The 18,938-nt window shown below is 41.5% G+C and overlaps 1 protein-coding gene across 2 annotated transcripts in view; it reads left to right on the forward strand.

Moving 5' to 3' along the window:
• The window catches only part of LOC139544219 (electrogenic sodium bicarbonate cotransporter 1-like), a 90,497-nt gene extending 72,322 nt beyond the window's left edge, over positions 1-18,175 (forward strand). Inside the window, exons 18-26 of one of the 2 annotated variants that reach the window (XM_071351093.1) lie at positions 943-1,104; positions 1,519-1,697; positions 3,158-3,230; positions 5,515-5,583; positions 5,863-6,036; positions 9,937-10,101; positions 10,899-11,001; positions 14,958-15,036; positions 15,194-18,175. In XM_071351093.1, the coding sequence (XP_071207194.1) occupies positions 943-1,104; positions 1,519-1,697; positions 3,158-3,230; positions 5,515-5,583; positions 5,863-6,036; positions 9,937-10,101; positions 10,899-11,001; positions 14,958-14,998 (966 nt within the window). In that variant the 3' untranslated portion in view covers positions 14,999-15,036; positions 15,194-18,175. The remainder of the gene's footprint in view (positions 1-942; positions 1,105-1,518; positions 1,698-3,157; positions 3,231-5,514; positions 5,584-5,862; positions 6,037-9,936; positions 10,102-10,898; positions 11,002-14,957; positions 15,037-15,193) is intronic. The other variant, XM_071351092.1, reaches the window with a different exon arrangement.
• The last annotated feature ends 763 nt before the right edge of the window (positions 18,176-18,938 follow it).

An 18,938-nucleotide genomic window follows, 5' to 3' on the forward strand; every position in this document is an offset into this window, starting at 1 on the left:
AGGAACTCTTCACAAAGGGACTTTATAATTGAGAAAGGAGTATCCCTTAGTCAGATAACATTCGCTATAAATTATCGCTCAGTTTGGTCCATAAGACGAGGTTCTAATCTCGTTACTGGTACTTCATAGCACAGAACCATTACCTCATCCAATCTGGAATGCTCTTTAGGTTATATCACCCAAAGATATCGTACATCTCCTCTGTCAGTGCCCATCCTCAGTGGAACACACACACAATAGTTAACAGAATACTCTATTCTGTCGAATAAAACAACCATTATAATGTAATACAAGCATTATAACATAATCTTGCAATTTTCCACGACAAGTGGTGGCTGTCTCGGGTGGTGGAGCAGGGCCTAGGCTGTCTCGGGTGGTGGAGCAGGGCCTAGGCTGTCTCGGGTGGTGGTGCAGGGCCTAGGCTGTCTCGGGTGGTGGTGCAGGGCCTAGGCTGTCTCGGGTAGTGCAGGGCCTAGGCTGTCTCGGGTGGTGGTGGGGTGCCTAGGCTGTCTCGGGTGGTGGAGGGAGTGTGGGTGAGGAGGTGTGAAGTATCGGTTCTGAAGTTAACCGCCCCGTTCTGCTCCAATCCCCCCCAACTGGAAGCCTCTTCCCCAGAGTAAAACATATGTATCACATTCTGCGCATGTGTTTCTTTACCTCTACTTTACGCATACATTTTTGTGGTCACCCTCCCTTCACATTTCTTAATTGTGAGAACAGAGTAAGTAGTAACTTTTTAGGTTATTGTCTGGGCAACCGTAATATAAAATATATTCCATGAGTTAGTGTAATGTTATAACAACAAAATGACATTTCTAACAATATCCTGCAACCATGAATGTTTACTTGGCAAGGATGATGTGTGTCTGTTGTATTGTGTGTTTATCCACCCTGACCTACTTTATATCTGACTGGCTGTGTCTCTCTGCTCCTGGTCCCCAGCCCACCAGCCCCAACCGTGGCTGGTTCGTACCCCCATTTGGAGGGAACCCGTGGTGGGTTTATCTGGCAGCAGCCCTCCCTGCTCTCCTGGTCACCATCCTGGTGTTCATGGACCAGCAGATCACCGCCGTCATCGTGAACAGGAAGGAGCACAAACTTAAGGTGGAGGGGATGGCGGACGGATAGGATGGAGGGGAAAGGGAGGGGTGGATGTAGAGGAAGGGAGGATGGGAGGGATGGAAGGGGAACATTGAGGGATGAAGGGCCGCTGGGTCAGAGGGGTAAGAAGATGAGATAAGATAATGTCTTAAGATAAGAGAATGAGGCACAGCAGAAGAGGGAAGAAATGGTTTTAGGGGGTAGGTGAAGAGGGGTAGAGACTGAAATGGGAGCTCTGGGGGTGTTTTTCAACACTTTGAATAGGATGTTACATCCAATTTGTAAGTCGCTCTGGATAAGAGCGTCTGCTAAATGACTTAAATGTAAATGTAAATAGTAACTTGTTTAAGGAACTAGACTCTGTTTGCTTGTGGTTAGTGGTTACTGACACACCTTCTCCTCTCCTGGTCCTCACAGAAAGGGGCAGGCTACCATTTGGACCTGTTCTGGGTAGCAATACTACTGATCGTTTGTTCCTTCATGGGCCTGCCCTGGTACGTGGCTGCTACTGTCATCTCCATCGCCCACATCGACTCTCTGAAGATGGAGACCCAGTGCTCTGCCCCTGGGGAGCAACCCAAGTTCCTGGGTGTCAGGTGGGTGAGCGGGGAGGGAGGAGGGGAGGGAGGTGAGCAGGGTGGGTGGGAGGGAGGGAGTTGGGAGGTAAGCGAGGAGGGAGGGTCAGTGGAGCGAAGAGAGTTATCAGAGCAGAACGATTACTGGCTCTTTCACATGCAGCCTACAAAGGCCTTAGTTTCACTTTGTTGCCATTCCCACACAAAGGTATGTTTTTTGTTTTGTTTTAAATTGATACATGACATTTTACAATCCCATAGACAGGGCTCTAAGTGCCACCAATTTGATCGCAAAAGTAGTTTTATTTTGGGAGCACTGTGCGTCTAGAAAAAATATCTCCCAGATAATGACATAATTGTTCTAATAATAACGTTTCACTATACCGTTGTTTCCGAGTGCCCTAGAGTAAAAACACGAAGCCGCTAGATCTGCAATATCATCTAGGATTGATGTGCATTTCCGGAAATACACTAGTGTCTCCCGTGGATCGGCTCATACATAAAGCATCCTCCATTCAGGCTGCAAAGGCATGATTTTCCTCCTTAACTAGCTTTAATGGTGAGCTGCCATAAAACACTGGGGGAAAAATGTACTGTCTTAATAAAACAACATTTTCTACCACCATTTTCGTATTTTCTGATAACTTAGGATATTGCACACAGCGTTCAGCCAAGGGTGTGCAACGTCCTAAGTTGTCCGAAAATACTAAAATGGTTAAAATATCTGACCCATATGGCGCAACATTTTTACCTTCTTCCTATAGCGGATCGCCGAGACCGCATTTTATATTCAAAATTCATAAACCATGTCATGGGCCATTCTAAAACGACTTGCGTGTTGTTAACCATTTGTTTACACTTAAGTCATGTTACATCATTGGCTAGCTAGCCAACAACCTGGTGACTACCAGTAGACCTATATCCAAACATTTAGGGGCACAGAAAGGAAAAGGGATAGCTTCTTCAGGAGACCAATGGTCATAGCAATTGAATGAATGAGATCTCTTGCATGTAGTCATCACAAACCTGATGTTTTTAAAGAGATAGTGTGCAATTTTACACAATGCTTTTAGACAATGTAAAAACCTAGTATACGACAATTTACTTTGTAATTTCAGTGACAGGTATAAGTATAAACATTTGAGCTTTTATAATAAACAAATGTCTTTACAGTGTTAAATATTCATTGCTAGGGCACAACATGTGCTTTAAAAGTAGCTAGAATTCTATAGGTCTAATATAAGATTTATCTCAATCAACAACAAAAACATTTAATCGGATTTTCTGGTGCTGCTAAATTTCATGTGGTACCAGTGTTAAAAAAGGATCATTTAGAGCCCTTCCCATAGCACTACATGAACATGTTGAAGTTATTTGATTGTCACATCAGAACAGTGGTCAATAGTTTGGACAGAAAAGTTAGAAAACTGACTGTGGTGTCTGTGCAGTGTGATGTGATGAACTATGCTTTCTTAACTCAGAGAGCAGAGAGTGACCGGTGTCTTTGTCTTCGTTCTGACTGGACTGTCTGTCTTCATGGCTCCCATCCTCAAGGTAACACTTCAAACACCTGTTCCCTTTAAATCTGCATATTCATTTCCCTTAAATCTATAATAATATATGCCATTTAGCAGACACTTTTATCCAAGGTGATTTACAGTAGTACTTGCATACATTATCATATGTGTGGTCCCAGCGGGAATCTAACCCACAATCCTGGTGTTGCTCTAGCTACCAACTAAATTACACAGGACCACAAATCGACATGGTCATTCCCTTTAAATCTTACTGGATTACTGTCCTCCCCTTTAAGTGGAAAATCCCATCACTCATTCAAATTGTGAAATATTGTAGTCATCCAATTAGTGAGTGGCCTAATTGAGGTGATGTGAAATAAACATGTTCATCATCGGGGGTTAGGCTCAGTTTGCAGCTCAGTGAGTAGGTTAGTCAGGTTTCTGGTTCTCTTGTTAATCTGACCATTATAAATATAAAAACTGTCATTGTCTTTACAGTGAGTGGGAATGGTACTCCCCCTTGTGGACACTTTAGGGTAGTAGAAATGATGTGCTCTTTAGAGGTCCTTTTTATCAAATAGTGTTAGTTTCAAGTGCGTAGGTATCAAAACTAGGAATACTTAGATGGAAACCCGCACGCTGGTGAAAATAAAGATCCAAAACTGATGCTTAAATACAAAAATCGAAATTATTTTATTTGGCCATCATGATGCCAAAAATGTGAAAAACAAAATATAAATGTTTTGGCAGAAATCACACCATCAGTGTAATAGGTAGGCACCCACACCTGGCTTCTGTTTAAATAATAATTACATGTCACATGATCAAGAAAGAAAATCAGGAAACCTATATATCAGTACCTAGTACAACTTAGGCTCCCGAGTGGCGCAGCGGTCTAAGGCACTGCATCTCAGTGCTAGAGGCATCACTACAGACACCCTGGTTTAATTCCAGGCTGTATCACAACCAGCTGTGATTGGGAGTCCTATAGGGCGGCGGATTTGTCCGGACGATTCGCCTGGTTAAATAAAGGTTACATTTAAATAAAATGTAAAATAAAAGTACAATAGAATGCATGATCTATACATTATATATATAATATACATTAGCGGACAGCGAAACATCATGTGAACATTTCATCAGAATAAAGAACACATGAAAGTAATGGGTCAACAAGACCAGAATTGAGAGCTAGAGACGACAAGCTACTACCTGGGGGATATCTTTATCTCTAATGAAGATGAGATCTTAAGCTTCTACTCTAGTAGACTCTAGTAACAGCACATTCTATCAGATCTGTTCAGAGGTCAGCCACATGACAGGTCGACTCTAGTAACAGCACATTCTATCAGATCTGTTCAGAGGTCAGCCACATGACAGGTCGACTCTAGTAACAGCACATTCTATCAGATCTGTTCAGAGGTCAACCACATGACAGGTCGACTCTAGTAACAGCACATTCTATCAGATCTGTTCAGAGGTCAGCCACATGACAGGTCGACTCTAGTAACAGCACATTCTATCAGATCTGTTCAGAGGTCAACCACATGACAGGTCGACTCTAGTAACAGCACATTCTATCAGATCTGTTCAGAGGTCAGCCACATGACAGGTCGACTCTAGTAACAGCACATTCTATCAGATCTGTTCAGAGGTCAGCCACATGACAGGTCGACTCTAGTAACAGCACATTCTATCAGATCTGTTCAGAGGTCAGCCACATGACAGGTCGACTCTAGTAACAGCACATTCTATCAGATCTGTTCAGAGGTCAGCCACATGACAGGTCGACTCTAGTAACAGCACATTCTATCAGATCTGTTCAGAGGTCAGCCACATGACAGGTCGACTCTAGTAACAGCACATTCTAGTAATGCCAGATAAGGTGCTTTGGCCATGTCGACAGACTGCTATTTTAGGCTGGTTCTGACTGTAAATGCATTGATCACCTTCTACGTAGAATAAATGTGTGTGTTTTGTTATACAACACGTTATTTAGTAGAAGCTAACGACATACACCAAAAAGGTTAACGAGGTGCAGACTAACCGACTATAAACTTGCAAAACATTAGAAGGTAGCACACCCTATCTATGTGTGTATATATATATCCCAGTGATTAATTGGAGAGTTAACGATGCAACATGTCGTCAAAAGTTATTTGTCTCTCACTGTTGTTATTGAAAACAGGGTTAACCATAACTTCATATCAGCCCTAAAAAATAGTAAAAGGGAGGAATGCTGTTTTTTGGTTATTATTTCTGTGGAAATACAGCCTCTATTACCTTTCTCTCGTTCACCCAGTCCTATTCTGTCTTCCCAGTTTATACCTATGCCCGTGCTCTATGGCGTGTTCCTCTACATGGGCGTGGCATCTCTCAACGGTGTCCAGGTGAGTGACTCTGACCCAAAATGCAGTCTGAAATTCTAGGCGTTAGTGATATTAGTCCACTGCTAACCAACATGGTACACCAGTCACATCCACTCCCATGTATCTGGGTCTTACCTCTGTACAACTGTAAGTCAAAGAACACTCAGATAGAGCCAAAATGGAGTCTGTAACTCTATGCCTGTTAGTTATTAGCCCATCAATAATATTGTCTGCGATGCCAGTCGCTCCCTACCCCATGTATCCTGGCCTTACTTCTGTACGACTGTGTCTGTCCATCAGTTCTTGGACCGGCTGCAGCTGCTCCTGATGCCAGCCAAGCACCAGCCTGACCTGATATACTTGCGCCACGTTCCCCAGCGTCGTATCCACCTGTTCACCTTCATACAGGCCCTCTGCCTTGCCCTTCTCTGGGTCCTCAAGTCCACTGTCGCTGCAATCATCTTCCCTGTCATGGTAAGACTTAAGCATGCAACACACGTGCACACACACACACACACAAACCAACGTTTATTTGTCACATGCGCCGAATACAACGGGTGTAGAGTAGACTTAACCGGGATATGCTTATGAGCCCTTCCCAACGATGCAGAGTTAAAACAGTACCACCAGGAATGAAATCCACAAAAATGGAGCTATATACAGGAAGTACCAGTACCAGATAAATGTGCAGGGGTAATAGCTATATACAGGAAGTACCAGTACCAGATAAATGTGTAGGGGTAATAGCTATATACACGGAAATACCAGTACTAGAACGTTGTGCGAGGTATTTGAGGTATAGTGTACATAAAGGCATGGTTAAGTGACTAGGCATAATAATAGATAATAATACGAGTAAAATAAAGAACAGAGTAGCAGCAACATATGAAGGTAAAAGTGTGTGTGTTTGTGTTGTCGGTATGTTTGTGTGTGTGTGCGTATGTAGTGAATGTGTGAGGGTTTTGTGTGAGGGTGTCAGTGTAGTGTGTGTGTGCATATAGTGTGTATATAAATGTATAGTTTTGTGAATGTGAATAGAGTCCGTGCAGACAGTCCAGGTAACCATTAATTAACTTATGACCAGTGCTTGACTTGGGCCGGAGCTGATCGGAACGTAGTACCGGCACATTTTTGGGGATTTGCATACCGTCTCCTCTATAAAAACAAAGTAGCCAATCTCTGGCCCAGATTCACACACGAGGCAAAAAAGGTTGATCAAAGCGGAATGAAGGCGGGATCTTCATTGAATAGTAATGGAGAACGGGCATTAATTTACTGATTCCGCTTTGTTTCAGTTTATTTACTGCTAGTCTGTGAATCTGTGTGTGACAGTAGGCTGTTTGAGATTTCGCCAGCCTGAATGGCATGATGCACTGTGCCAAGTCGTCAAATTAGGGTTTGTAAGGTCATGGAAATTAGTTTCATAATTGTAATTCATGAAAGGACACTTTTAAATAAGATCAATCAATAATAAAACTACATATCAGCCATTATCGGAATGACCCTTCATTTCCTGTCTGTGGTGCTGCGTGTGTACCAGTGTGAGTGGGCCGTTGCCCGCGGAGAAAGAGCAGGTATACAATAATGACAGACAAACTAACTAGATCACCAATTCAAAACATAGCTAGTAGCAGTTCTCGCTAGTTAGCTATAGCTAACTAAGCATTAATTTAGTTGTCGCCTTTCTACCGGCACTGTAGAGCCTAAATAAATCTGCACCATTGGAAAGCTGGGATTCCCCTCTATTAAACAGTAGCCATGTAATTGTGACAACGTAAAAAACATTCTAAGAATAGTCTAATTGACAACTAACTTACTGTGCATAGATCTCCCCTGAAACATTCATATTTTATATATATATATAAACATGTCTAGTTAGATACCTTGCTTTGAAGTAGCCTACCTTATCCATTTGACCCCTGATTTATTGAATGAGGGAATCATTTTAAAAAGACAAAAGTATTTGGATGTATTGTTACAATATTTTATATCTAGTGTGGCAACCATCCTCCAGGATAGTTACTGGGTGTGCAGGCTTTTGTTCAAGCCCTGGTCTAACCCCATTGCAGCCTAAACATCAGCTGCTCGACAGGACCTTGAGAAGCAGACTTGGGTGTTTCAGGGCTGGATCAAAAGCCAAGCCTGCACACCCAGGTGCTCTCCTAATGGAGGGTTGACCACATGTTGACAACATGGGACTAACAGTGCATTTCTATGTGGGGAGCTAAGTGCCTTGGTCAATGGCAGGAGGTGGTAGGTCACATGGGATCAGACACAGCAGCTTTCCAGTGTCAATAATGCTTACGTTTTCATATAGGCTATAATACTAGCCATGAACATTTGGTTAAAGGTCATAGAGAGGTCATGGAAAAGGTGTATGAACCCTTAACAGTGAATATTCAGAGGTCTCTATAGCATAATGTAATTTAGAATTTCGGTGAACTTAGTCTAATGGACAGACTAGGAGCTCGGCCCCAGTGATGTACTGGGCTGTCTGTACCACCCTCAGTAGAGCTTTGTGGTCTGGTGGTGCATTTGCCATACCAAGCGGTGATACAGCCAGTTAAAATGCTCTCGATGGACGTTTTTAGGATCCGAGGGCCCATGCCAAATCTTTTCACTCTCCGGAGGGGGAAGAGGCGCTGTCGTGCCCTCTTCACGACTGTGTGGGGTGGTCCAAGGAACTTGAATCTCTCAACCCTCTCTACTACTGCCCTGTCAATGTGGATGGGGGCATGCTCTCCCCTCTTTCTCCTGTAGTCCACGGTAGTCCTTAGTCTTCCTGATGTTGAAGGAGAGGTTGTTGTCTTTGCAGTGTGGTGCAAAGAGGCAAAGACACTGTCGTGTCTTCAGCAAACTTGATGATGGAGTCTTGCGTGGCCACACAGTCGTGGGTAAACAGACTAAGTACACACCCTTGAGGGGCCCGCGTGTTGAGGGTCCACGTAGCAGAGGTGTTGTTGCCTACACCCACCACCTGAGAGAGTCCCATCAGGAAGTCCAGGAACCAGTTACAGAGGGAGGTGTTCAGTCCCAAGGTCCCCAGCTTGGTAATGAGCTTGGAGGGAACTATGGTGTTGAACACTGAGCTGTAGTCTATGTACAGCATTCTCACATGGCTATTTCCCCTCTTGTCCAGGTGCGAGAGGGCACTGTGAAGTGCAGTTGAGATTGCGTTGTCTGTGGATCTGTGTGATCTTGGGCCAATATGCGAATTGGAGTGAGTCCAGGGTGTCTGGGATGATAGTGTTGATTTTTGTCATGACCAGCCTTTCAAAGCACTTCATAATTACAGATGTGAGTGCTACAGTTCGATGGTCCTGGTTACCTTGGAGTCCTTGGGAACAGGGACAATGGTGGTCAGCTTAAAACATGTTGGGATTGCATACTGGGACACGTGGAGATTGAAAATGTCAACTTGTTTAAAAGCTTTACATCGGCCATGGAGAGCGAGATCACACAGTCATCCGGAACAACAGGACTCAATATTGTTTTCCTTGAAGCGATTATAAAATGCATTTAGCTCGTTTTGGAGCATCACTGGGCATCTCACGGCTGGGTCTCCCTTTGTAATCCGTTATCGTTTGCTAGCGCTGCCACATACAGTACGTTTAGCATTGAAGCCGTTGTAATAGGATTCCACCTTCCTTCTATATTGTTCTTTTGCATGTTTGATGTCTGATCAGAGGTCGTAGCAGGCTTTCTATGTATGCGTCCATGTCCGTGTCCCCTTTCTTGTAAGCAATAGCTCTAGCCTTTAGCCCAGCTAGGATATTGCCTGTATTCCATGTTTTTTGGTTTGGATATGTTTGTATAGTCACTGTGGGGATGACATCATCTATGCACTTATTGATGAAGCCCGTGAGTGATGTGGTAAACTCCTCAATGCTATCGGATGAATCCTGGAACATATCCTAGTCTGTACTCCCAGTCTTGTAGCCTCGCGTCTGCTTCATCGGATCACTTCCTGTTTGAGCTTTTGTTTGTAAACAGGAAGCAGGAGAAGAGAGTCATGGTCAGATTTGCCGAAGGGAGGGTGAGGGAGGGCCTAATATGTGTTTGTGTGGGGAGAATAAAAGTGGTTTAGAGTTTTAGTACCCCTAGGCATGCACAGACACACTCACAGGTACGTGTGTGAGAGTCCGACATACACAAACAAGTACACCTACACGATGAAATGTACCAAGGAGCCAATAATAAACCATTCATACACGTACAATACAGTAGTGACACATTCACTTAAACAGTGTGGAAACCGTTACTAACAGACACAAACACACAATACTATACAATGCATCCAGCCACGTACCCACCAACACAGTATATAGTAGCCATTATCTATCCCCACTGACGCGTCTGTGTCCGTCTCTCCAGATCTTGGCCCTGGTGGCAGTCAGAAAGGCCATGGACTACATCTTCTCCCAGCAAGATCTCAGCTACCTGGACGACGTCATCCCAGAGAAAGACAAGAAGAAGAAGGAGGATGAGAAGAGGAAGAAGAAACAGAAGAAAGGAAGCATCGACAGCGAAATCGATTTTGTAAGTCATTTTGAGGCTTTATTGAAAGTGGATTAGTCTACTTGATTTCATGTGTTTCTCCCAAGGGATCTACCTTGTAGTAGTAACAGTAGTAGTAACAGTAGCAGTAGTAGTAGTAACAGTAGTAGTAACACCAGTAGTAGTAGTAGTAGTAGTAGTAACAGTAGTAGTAACACCAGTAGTAGTAGCAGTAGTAACAGTGGTAGTAACAGTAGTAGTAGTAACAGTAGTAGTAACAGCAGCATGTTACTTTTTGTAGAACACTAGCACGCTTAACTCATGACCTGTCCTCCCTCCTAACAGTCACACCACTCCTCCTATCCGAAACTATCCCTTCTGTGAACACTGTTCTCCAAATGAGAACTGGCTAACACTTTATGTTACGGTACTGAAATTAACACTGTCTGTCTGTCTGAGCACTGTCTTTTCCTACGGACATACATACGGTACAGATATCACCAGGTATTTGTGTAGAAACTACATTGTAAAATGATAATTACACAGCATGGATGACATTATGAATTACTTGTTTGTTTCTTTACACGGCGCACCACTGGACGCCATTACAGTAGATACATGGGTCGTATTCATTAGGTACCAAACAGAAGAAAACGCAATGAAACAAGGAGGGACTACAGTACCTGAACTTATGAGAAACCCCCGTTTTGGTTTTCCATTGCAAAATGATTTGCTATAGTGTGCCCTAATGAATATGACCCAGGTAGTTAGTTGCCAATGTGTTAAATGAGTTGAAGTAAGTAGCAGAAAGTATAGCCATTGTTATTCTCTCCCTCCAGCCCCCTGAGTACCCCTACAATGACAAAATCCCCAGTATTAAAATCTCCATGGATATAATGGAGACGGAGCCCATGTTGGGGAATAAGGATAAGGCCTCGGACAGTGAGTACAACAAGACTGCATGGGGTCTCGTACCCACAACTGCACGGAGCTTAGAGCCTTTTTACACTACACTTCTTTGACGACACATACCAGTTCCAAAACACATATTTTGTAGTGTAAAGAGACGGATCGAGATTCAAATCTCTTTTCCAAGTCACCTCTTTAGGTAGTGTTGGACACTTCTGCACCACATACCCCCCTCTGAGGGGTATAGTGTAAAGACAATGGGAGAATCTCAATTGCATGCTCCTCGCCTCCTTCTCAAAACCCATTAGATGAGAAAACCAGAGGTCCGTCCCCTCTGACCTTCTCCTCCAATGGGTTTTGAGAAGGAGGTGAGGAGAGGACGTGAGGAGAGGACGCGAGGAATACGCAATTGAGATTCTCCCAATGGCTCTCTGACGCTAATTACCATTATACCAGTAGAGTAGACAGTGTTTGTTGTCAGCCAAGACTTTTAAAAGTCTTTTTATTAATCAAGTGTGCAACAGTATGTGCAATATGGTTTACAAACTCCTGTATAGTTTGAATAGCTATCCTTGTTTTGTTTGTCTATGTACTGTGTATTTACGGTATGCTAATAACTGCACACATGGGTAAAGTAAGGATAGTGTAAGCAGGAAAGTTGCACATCTGTGGTGAAGAGAAAGAGATCTTACTACACATATTTATGTATTATGTGTAAAAGCAGTCTTAATGAGTGCTGCTAAGACCTTCTTGGAAATGTTTCTCTTGTGCCTCCTTCCCCCTCTGACTCTATTTGTCTCTCTCGCTCTTTCTCTCTTTTTTTTCTCTGTCTGTTTATGTACGGTGCCTTCAGAAAGTATTCAGACCCCTTCACTTTTTCCACATTTTGTTACGTTACAGCCTTATTCTAAAATTGATTAAAAAATGTTTTTTCTCAATCTACACACAATACCCCATAATGACAAAAAAGAAAAAACTGAAATATAACAAATATACATAAGTATTCAGACCTTTTACTCAGTATTTTGTTGAAGCACCTTTGGCAGCAATTACAGCCTCAAATCTTCTTGCGTAGGACTACAAGCTTGGCACACCTGTATTTGGGGAGTTTCTCCCATTCTTCTGTGCAGATCCTTTCAAGCTCTGTCCGGTTTGATGGGGAGCATTGCTGCATAGCTATTTTCAGGTCTCTCCAGAGATGTTTGATTGAGTTCAAGTCCGGCCTTTGGCTGGGCCACTCAAGGGCATTCAGAGACTTGTCTCAAAGCCACTCCTACATTATCTTGGCTGTATGCTTAGGGTTGTTGTCCTGTTGGAAGGTGAACCCTCGCCCCCCAGTCTGAGGTCCTGAGCGCACTGGAGCAGGTTTTCATCAAGGATCTCTCGGTACTTTGCTCTGTTCATCTTTGCCTCAATCCTGACTAGTTTCCCAGTCCCTGAAAAAAATCCCCACAGCATGATGCTGCCACCCCCATGCTTCACCGTAGGGAAGGTGCCAGGTTTCCTCCAGACGTGACACTTGGCATTCAGGCCAAGCAGACTTGCAGACTTGAAATCTTGGTTTCATTAGACCAGAGAATCTAATTTCTCATAGTCTGAGAGTCAATTTAGGTGCCTTTTGGCGAACTCCAAGCAGGCTGTCATGTGCCTTTTTACTGAGGAGTGGCTTCCGTCTGGCCACTCTACCACAAAGGCCTTACTGGTGGAGTGCTACAGAGATGGTTGTCCTTCTGGAAAGTTCTCCCATATGCACAGAGGAATTCTAGAGCGCTGTCAGAGTGACCATCGGGTTCTTGGTCACCTCCCTGACCAAAACCCTTATCCCCCGATCGCTCAGTTTGGTTGGGCTGCCAGCTCTAGGAAGAGTCTTGGTTGTTCCAAACTTCTTCCATTTAAGAATGGAGGCCACTGTGTTCTTGGGGACCTTCAATGCTGCAGAAATGTTTTGGTACCCTTCCCCAGATCTGTGCCTCAACACAATCCTGTCTCTGAGCTCTACGGACAATTCCTTTGACCTCATGGCTTGGGTTTTGCATGTCCGATCAATTGAATTGACCACGGGTGGACTCCATTCAAGTTGTAGAAACATCTCAAGGATGATCAATGGAAACAGGATGCACCTGAGCTCAATTTCGAGTCTCATAGCAAAGGGTCTGAATACTACAGTTGAAGTCGGAAGTTTACATACACCTTAGCCAAATACATTTAATCCTAGTAAAAATTCCCTGTCTTAGGTCAGTTAGGATCACCACTTTATTTTTAGAATGTGAAATGTCAGAATAATAGTAGAGAGAATTATTTACTTCAGCTTTAATTTATTTCATCACATTCCCAGTGGGTCAGAAGTTCACATACACTCAATTAGTATTTGGTAGCATTGCCTTTAAATTGTTTAACTTGGGTCAAACGTATCGGGTAGCCTTCCACAAGCTTCCCACAATAAGTTGGGTGAATTTTGGCCCATTCCTCCTGACAGAGCTGGTGTAACTGAGTCAGGTTTGTAGGCCTCCTTGCTCGCACCCGCTTTTTCAGTTCTGCCCACAAATGTTCTATGGGATTGAGGTCAGGGCTTTGTGATGGCCACTCCAATACCTTGGATGTATGCTTGGGGTCATTGTCCATTTGGAAGACCCATTTGCGACCAAGCTTTAACTTCCTGACTGATGTCTTGAGATGTTGCTTCAATATATCCACATAATTTTCCTCCTCATGAAGCCATCTATTTTGTGAAGGGCACCAGTCCCTCTTGCAGCAAAGCACCCCCACAACATGATGCTGCCCCCCCCGTGCTTTATCCCCATGTGCAGTTGGAAACCGTAGTCTGTTTTATTTATGGCCTGTACCTGTTTCCTCCAGCATCTTCACAAGGTCCTTTGCTGTTCTTCTGGGATGGATTTGCACTTTTCGCACCAAAGTACGTTAATCTCTAGGAGACAGAACGCGTCTCCTTCCTGAGCGGTATGACGGCTACGTGGTCCCATGGTGTTTATACTTGCGTACTATTGTTTGTTCAGATGAACGTGGTGCCTTCAGGCGTTTGGAAATTGCTACCAAGGATGAACCAGACTTGTGGAGGTCTACAACTTTTCTTGGCTGATTTCTTTTGATTTTCCCATGATTTTAAGCAAAGAGGCACTGAGTTTGAAGGTAGGCCTTGAAATACATCCACAGGTACACCTCCAATTGACTCAAATGATGTCAATTAGCCTATCAGAAGCTTCTAAAGCCATGACATCATTTTCTGGAATTTTCCAAGCTTTTTAAAGGCACAATCAACTTAGTGTATCTAAACTTCTGACCCACTGGAATTGTGATACAGTGAATTATAAGTGAAATAATCTGTCTGTAAAAATTACTTTAACCGACTTGCCAAAACTATAGTTTGTTAACAAGAAATTTGTGGAGTAGTTGAAAAATGAGTTTTAATGACTTCCAACTTCAACTGTATGTAAATAAGGTATTTATGTTTTTTAAATTTGTATTAAATTTGCAAAAATGTCTTAAACCTGTTTACGCTTTGTCATTATGGGGTATTGTGTGTAGATTGAGGATATCTTTTTTTTAAACAATTTTAGAAGAATTCTAATGTAACAAAATGTGGAAAAAGTCAAGAGGTCTGAATACTTTCCATGGGCACTGTATATATCTCTCTGTCTCTCCTTCTCCCTCTTCCCCTTTGTGAAGCACTAACCTCATCTTTGAGTCTTGATCAGATCTCTCGCTTTTCTCTGAGTGCAGACATCCAGCTGTATTCTGCACACTAACGCAGATGAGCTTACTTTTCTAATCCTTTCTTATTGTTCTATTTTCAGCTGCTTACAAATGCTTAATTAACAGCTGCTTCTACTGTGAAACATCATGGCTTTGCAACGCTTGCTCCAATTTTCCTCTTTTGCTGGACCTGGTCTGAATTACGATGATATTTTGAGAGTGAATATTTAAGTGGCTGAAACATGTTAATGTTGTGTGTGTTTTGCCTTCTCTCTTAGGACCCCCGTCGTCTTTCCGTGACCAACACTCACCATGTTGAGGACTACTTTGAGCCCACTACTGTAGCAAGGTATCTGTGTGAGCGAGCCTGCGTGCCTTATTCTATACCCCCAGACACCCACAGATTATATAGTGTGACAATCAGTCATAGAGTATAGCGTGTCAAGGTTGTTCAATCTCTCTACCATCTCTCTGTCTCCTCTCTCTCTCTCTTTCTCCCTCTCCTCTCTTTCAGTCTGAATCTATTGAAAAAAAGCTGTGCCTCAGATTAGATTCGACCTGGAGCCAGAGGACAACGGTTTCTTCTGGAAAAACTAGTCTCCGGGATCTGAAATGACAAACAACCCAACAAAACCAGCACCTGCACACCATAGTACTAATCAACACAGCACAAAGTGCATCTGAAATTGCACCCTATTCCCTATATAGTGCACTACTTTTGTCCCCTTAGGGCTCTGGTCAAAATTAGTGCACTATGTAAGGAATGAGATGCCATTTTGGACGTAAACAGCAGCCTCTTTTATACTGTAGCACTGTTTTATAATTCTCTTTTAAATGTCCTGCTGAAGTACATATTTTTTTATTTAAGATAACTGACAGAATTCTTTGTTTTGAGAAGAGAAGTATAGGAGGGAGCCTTGTGAAACGGGGAGATGTAAGTGTTTGTATGAGAGGGGGAGGGGTTGCGTTTGAAAATCCTTAATTTGCTGTAGAGGTCATGCTCTACACCAAGGAAAACGTTGAAGTTCTTTGGAAGCCATTCATTGCTTATTCATGGGTATGGTATTAATGATTTGTAAAGCATTTAAACTAATACAATGCTTCATGTATTCATAATTCATGCCTGTTAGGTAATTAAGTACAACATACTTTATTATGCAACTCTTATGGAGCTGTGAAGTTGGACTTGACTGTTCTATTCTTTGCCTGCCAGAACAGATCAAACTTTAAAATTCCATTATGATTTCATGTTCAACTGTCCATCAAAGGCCCATAGTGTCCTTTTTGGATATTCAGGTGTTTCTGTCTGTCCTTTCCCCCACTCCTTCACACCTGTATTGTCATTTTTATTTATGCTAAATATTTTTTGCTTTTGAACCAAAATGTTGGTTTGGCTATTTTCCTTCCCAGTGTGTATGAAACTGATAAACTTTTCTGATTGATCTGTTCTATTAGTTATGTTTGTTGTAGGGTTGAGGTCAATTGCAATGTCATTAGAATTTCTAATTCAAATCTTGAAATCACTCATGAAGTGGAGAATTTCTGTTGAATTACATTCTAATTTCAAGAATTTTAAAGTTTTGGAATTGAATTGGAATTATACTGTTTAAATTGGAATTGAAAAGAAAATATTTTTTAAATTGAATTGGAATTCAATATTTGTACATTTCCCAGGTAATATAAGAAATGCAAAAAGTGTCAAATTGACTGCAGGATTTGTTTTAAATCATTTAAACTTGTATTTCTAGATTTCTAGTATAACTTGGCTATCTGAACACTGACATCAGCCTTAAAGCCTGAGGGAATTGTTGGGGATCATTTCAATTGGGAATTAATTTACCTAACATTGGAATTCAGAGGAAATTAATTATCTCTGAATTCAACGACTGACCTGGAATTATAATAGAATTTTTGGAATTAACCCTGGTCTGTTGTTCCTATCGGCTTTATAAGAGACAGGAGGACACCAACTACGATTATCTGTAGTAGGGATTGAAATATATAAATATACTTATTTGTAGCTCTACCTCTTTGACTTAATTAATGTACTGTAGGTGCCAGGCATTATAAGTTCAGTATGATGAACACGTTATTATTATGCAATGATCTGTCATCATTAATACTGAATTATTTGCATGAAAGGGCACAGCACAGGATCTCTAGCTTATCACTTTCTGAGTTCCTTTTGCTCTGTAACTAATTCATTCAAGATTTTTATTTGTATCACATTTAAATAAATGCAATAACAGTGACGTATATTATATCGCTGATAGATTAAGTGAAATAATAATTACGTGTATTTACAATATGACAATTTTTCCAGTTGTCTGTGGGGCAACATATTTATTATTACCTTTTTTAATGAAGTGATCATTTAGTAAGTGTTTTTTAAGGATATGAAATAATATTATGATTATGATCTATGATATCATTGAAGAATCACTGTGAGACAATGCAATATTGAGGTTACTTGTCTTGCATTTCTGCAAGAACTAATGTTGCATATAGTGTACAGCTTTTCAAAGTTCCAAGACCAAATATTCATTCACAACCATTCAACATTTAATCTCCTCCACCAGCCATCTTTCTCGGTTGCCAGCTCTCACAGATGCATTGCAGCCCTTGTAGAAATGTAGGCTTAAATTATTTACTTGTGCAAAAATTCCTGGACTGGATTTTGACTAATTGCAATTTGTAAGTGGCTTGAAGATAGAGCTTTTGGTTATGTGGTCTTATTGATTACTGGGTTTGTAAATTATTTAAATTGTAACATCTTCAAGCATTCATCTCAGCCAGTTAAATGAGATGAATCAAAACTTTCACTGTGATTCTTATCTATGCTGTTATCTTCATGCTACTCTTACAGGAGTGTATGAAAGCTAATATAGTGCAGCGGTAATATAATACAATTATATTTGTAATCTTGCGTGGTATAATGTCAAACAAAAAATATTGTATTGTAAGTGTATCTGAAGTATGATAGAACTGTGATGAATGTCAAAATGATGGTACACTCTTAATCATGGTCCCTATTGATGTCATGTTTTCTATCCCAAATATGCCAGCTCCCATCTTGATCTGTCTTGGGGCAAATGTTAGTTGTCTATATATCTTGACAGCATATTCATTTTCTAGGTTTCTAAGTTTAGGATTAGTCCATGTTTTGCTGTAAAATTTGTTGATTCATAGGGGGATAATTTTATAAACTTTTATTTTTAATAAAGTTGACACATTTGAGAATCTATCTACAAACATGGTTCATATTTAACAAGCACAAGCACTGAGATACAAGTGTCAGTTGATTGTAAAACGTAGAACAAAATATTCAAGCAATAAACCTATACTTTAAGATAAATGAATACCTGTAAGATTTATGGTATTTCATTAATAATCTGTATAGACTATTTTTGAATGAGTATGTTACTTAAAGTGAGTTATTTGGCATATTTTTCAAATGACATGCATATTGACAGCAATAAAGTCACATACAAAATGATTCTGTGTTGGTTTCAGTCTGTATTAAATGTTTATATTTGATCTAATGTAACAGTCAGGCCTGGATTCACGAAATGTCTTATCCTCAAAAAGGTTATTGGAAAACATTAATTCTTATATTTCTCTGGGCTCTTTGCAAAAATACTTATAAAGCCTACTGCTGGTGGTCAGATGCTGTAATTGGTTGATACGCCGCTACCATAAACGTTATGGTAGTTTAATGAGCCATAGCACTCTAAAGGGACCAGCAATGGGGTCAACAGTTTAACTGGGATTAGAAACATAATTGAACTGATGAGACCAAGTGAGCAAGTTAAAGAAGTTACTTGTCTTGCATTAGGCCTAGCTTAATCTCCTGTCCGATAAATAGGCAGAGAGTAGACGCAAGGTCCCCAGTCTCTCCACACGCTTTGGATGGATAAGCTGTGTTTTGTGTGCGTCTAGCCTATTAGGTCAACATGACAGCCTTTTCTCAAGCATTATCAAAATGACCTATCACAGCACCTAGTCTGCATAGTGACTGGAATCACAGGAATGGAATGAATGGCTAATTAACTCAAATCTGTTATCTTTTACTGTGTACTGGACACTGTCATTGTTGCCAGGGAAAAGACATTCACCCACGGTTAACCGTTACTTTGATCTTGAGAGCCACATAGTATGTTCCCATAAATTTCCGTTATCCACAAGCATGATTTGAGATTAGAGGTGTCTCTATAGTGAAGGGTGAAGGATGATGCTATGAAAGTGATAGGGCCAATAGC

The sequence above is a fragment of the Salvelinus alpinus genome, chromosome 18 (genome assembly GCF_045679555.1).
Source record: "Salvelinus alpinus chromosome 18, SLU_Salpinus.1, whole genome shotgun sequence".
NCBI classification, from domain to species: domain Eukaryota; kingdom Metazoa; phylum Chordata; class Actinopteri; order Salmoniformes; family Salmonidae; genus Salvelinus; species Salvelinus alpinus.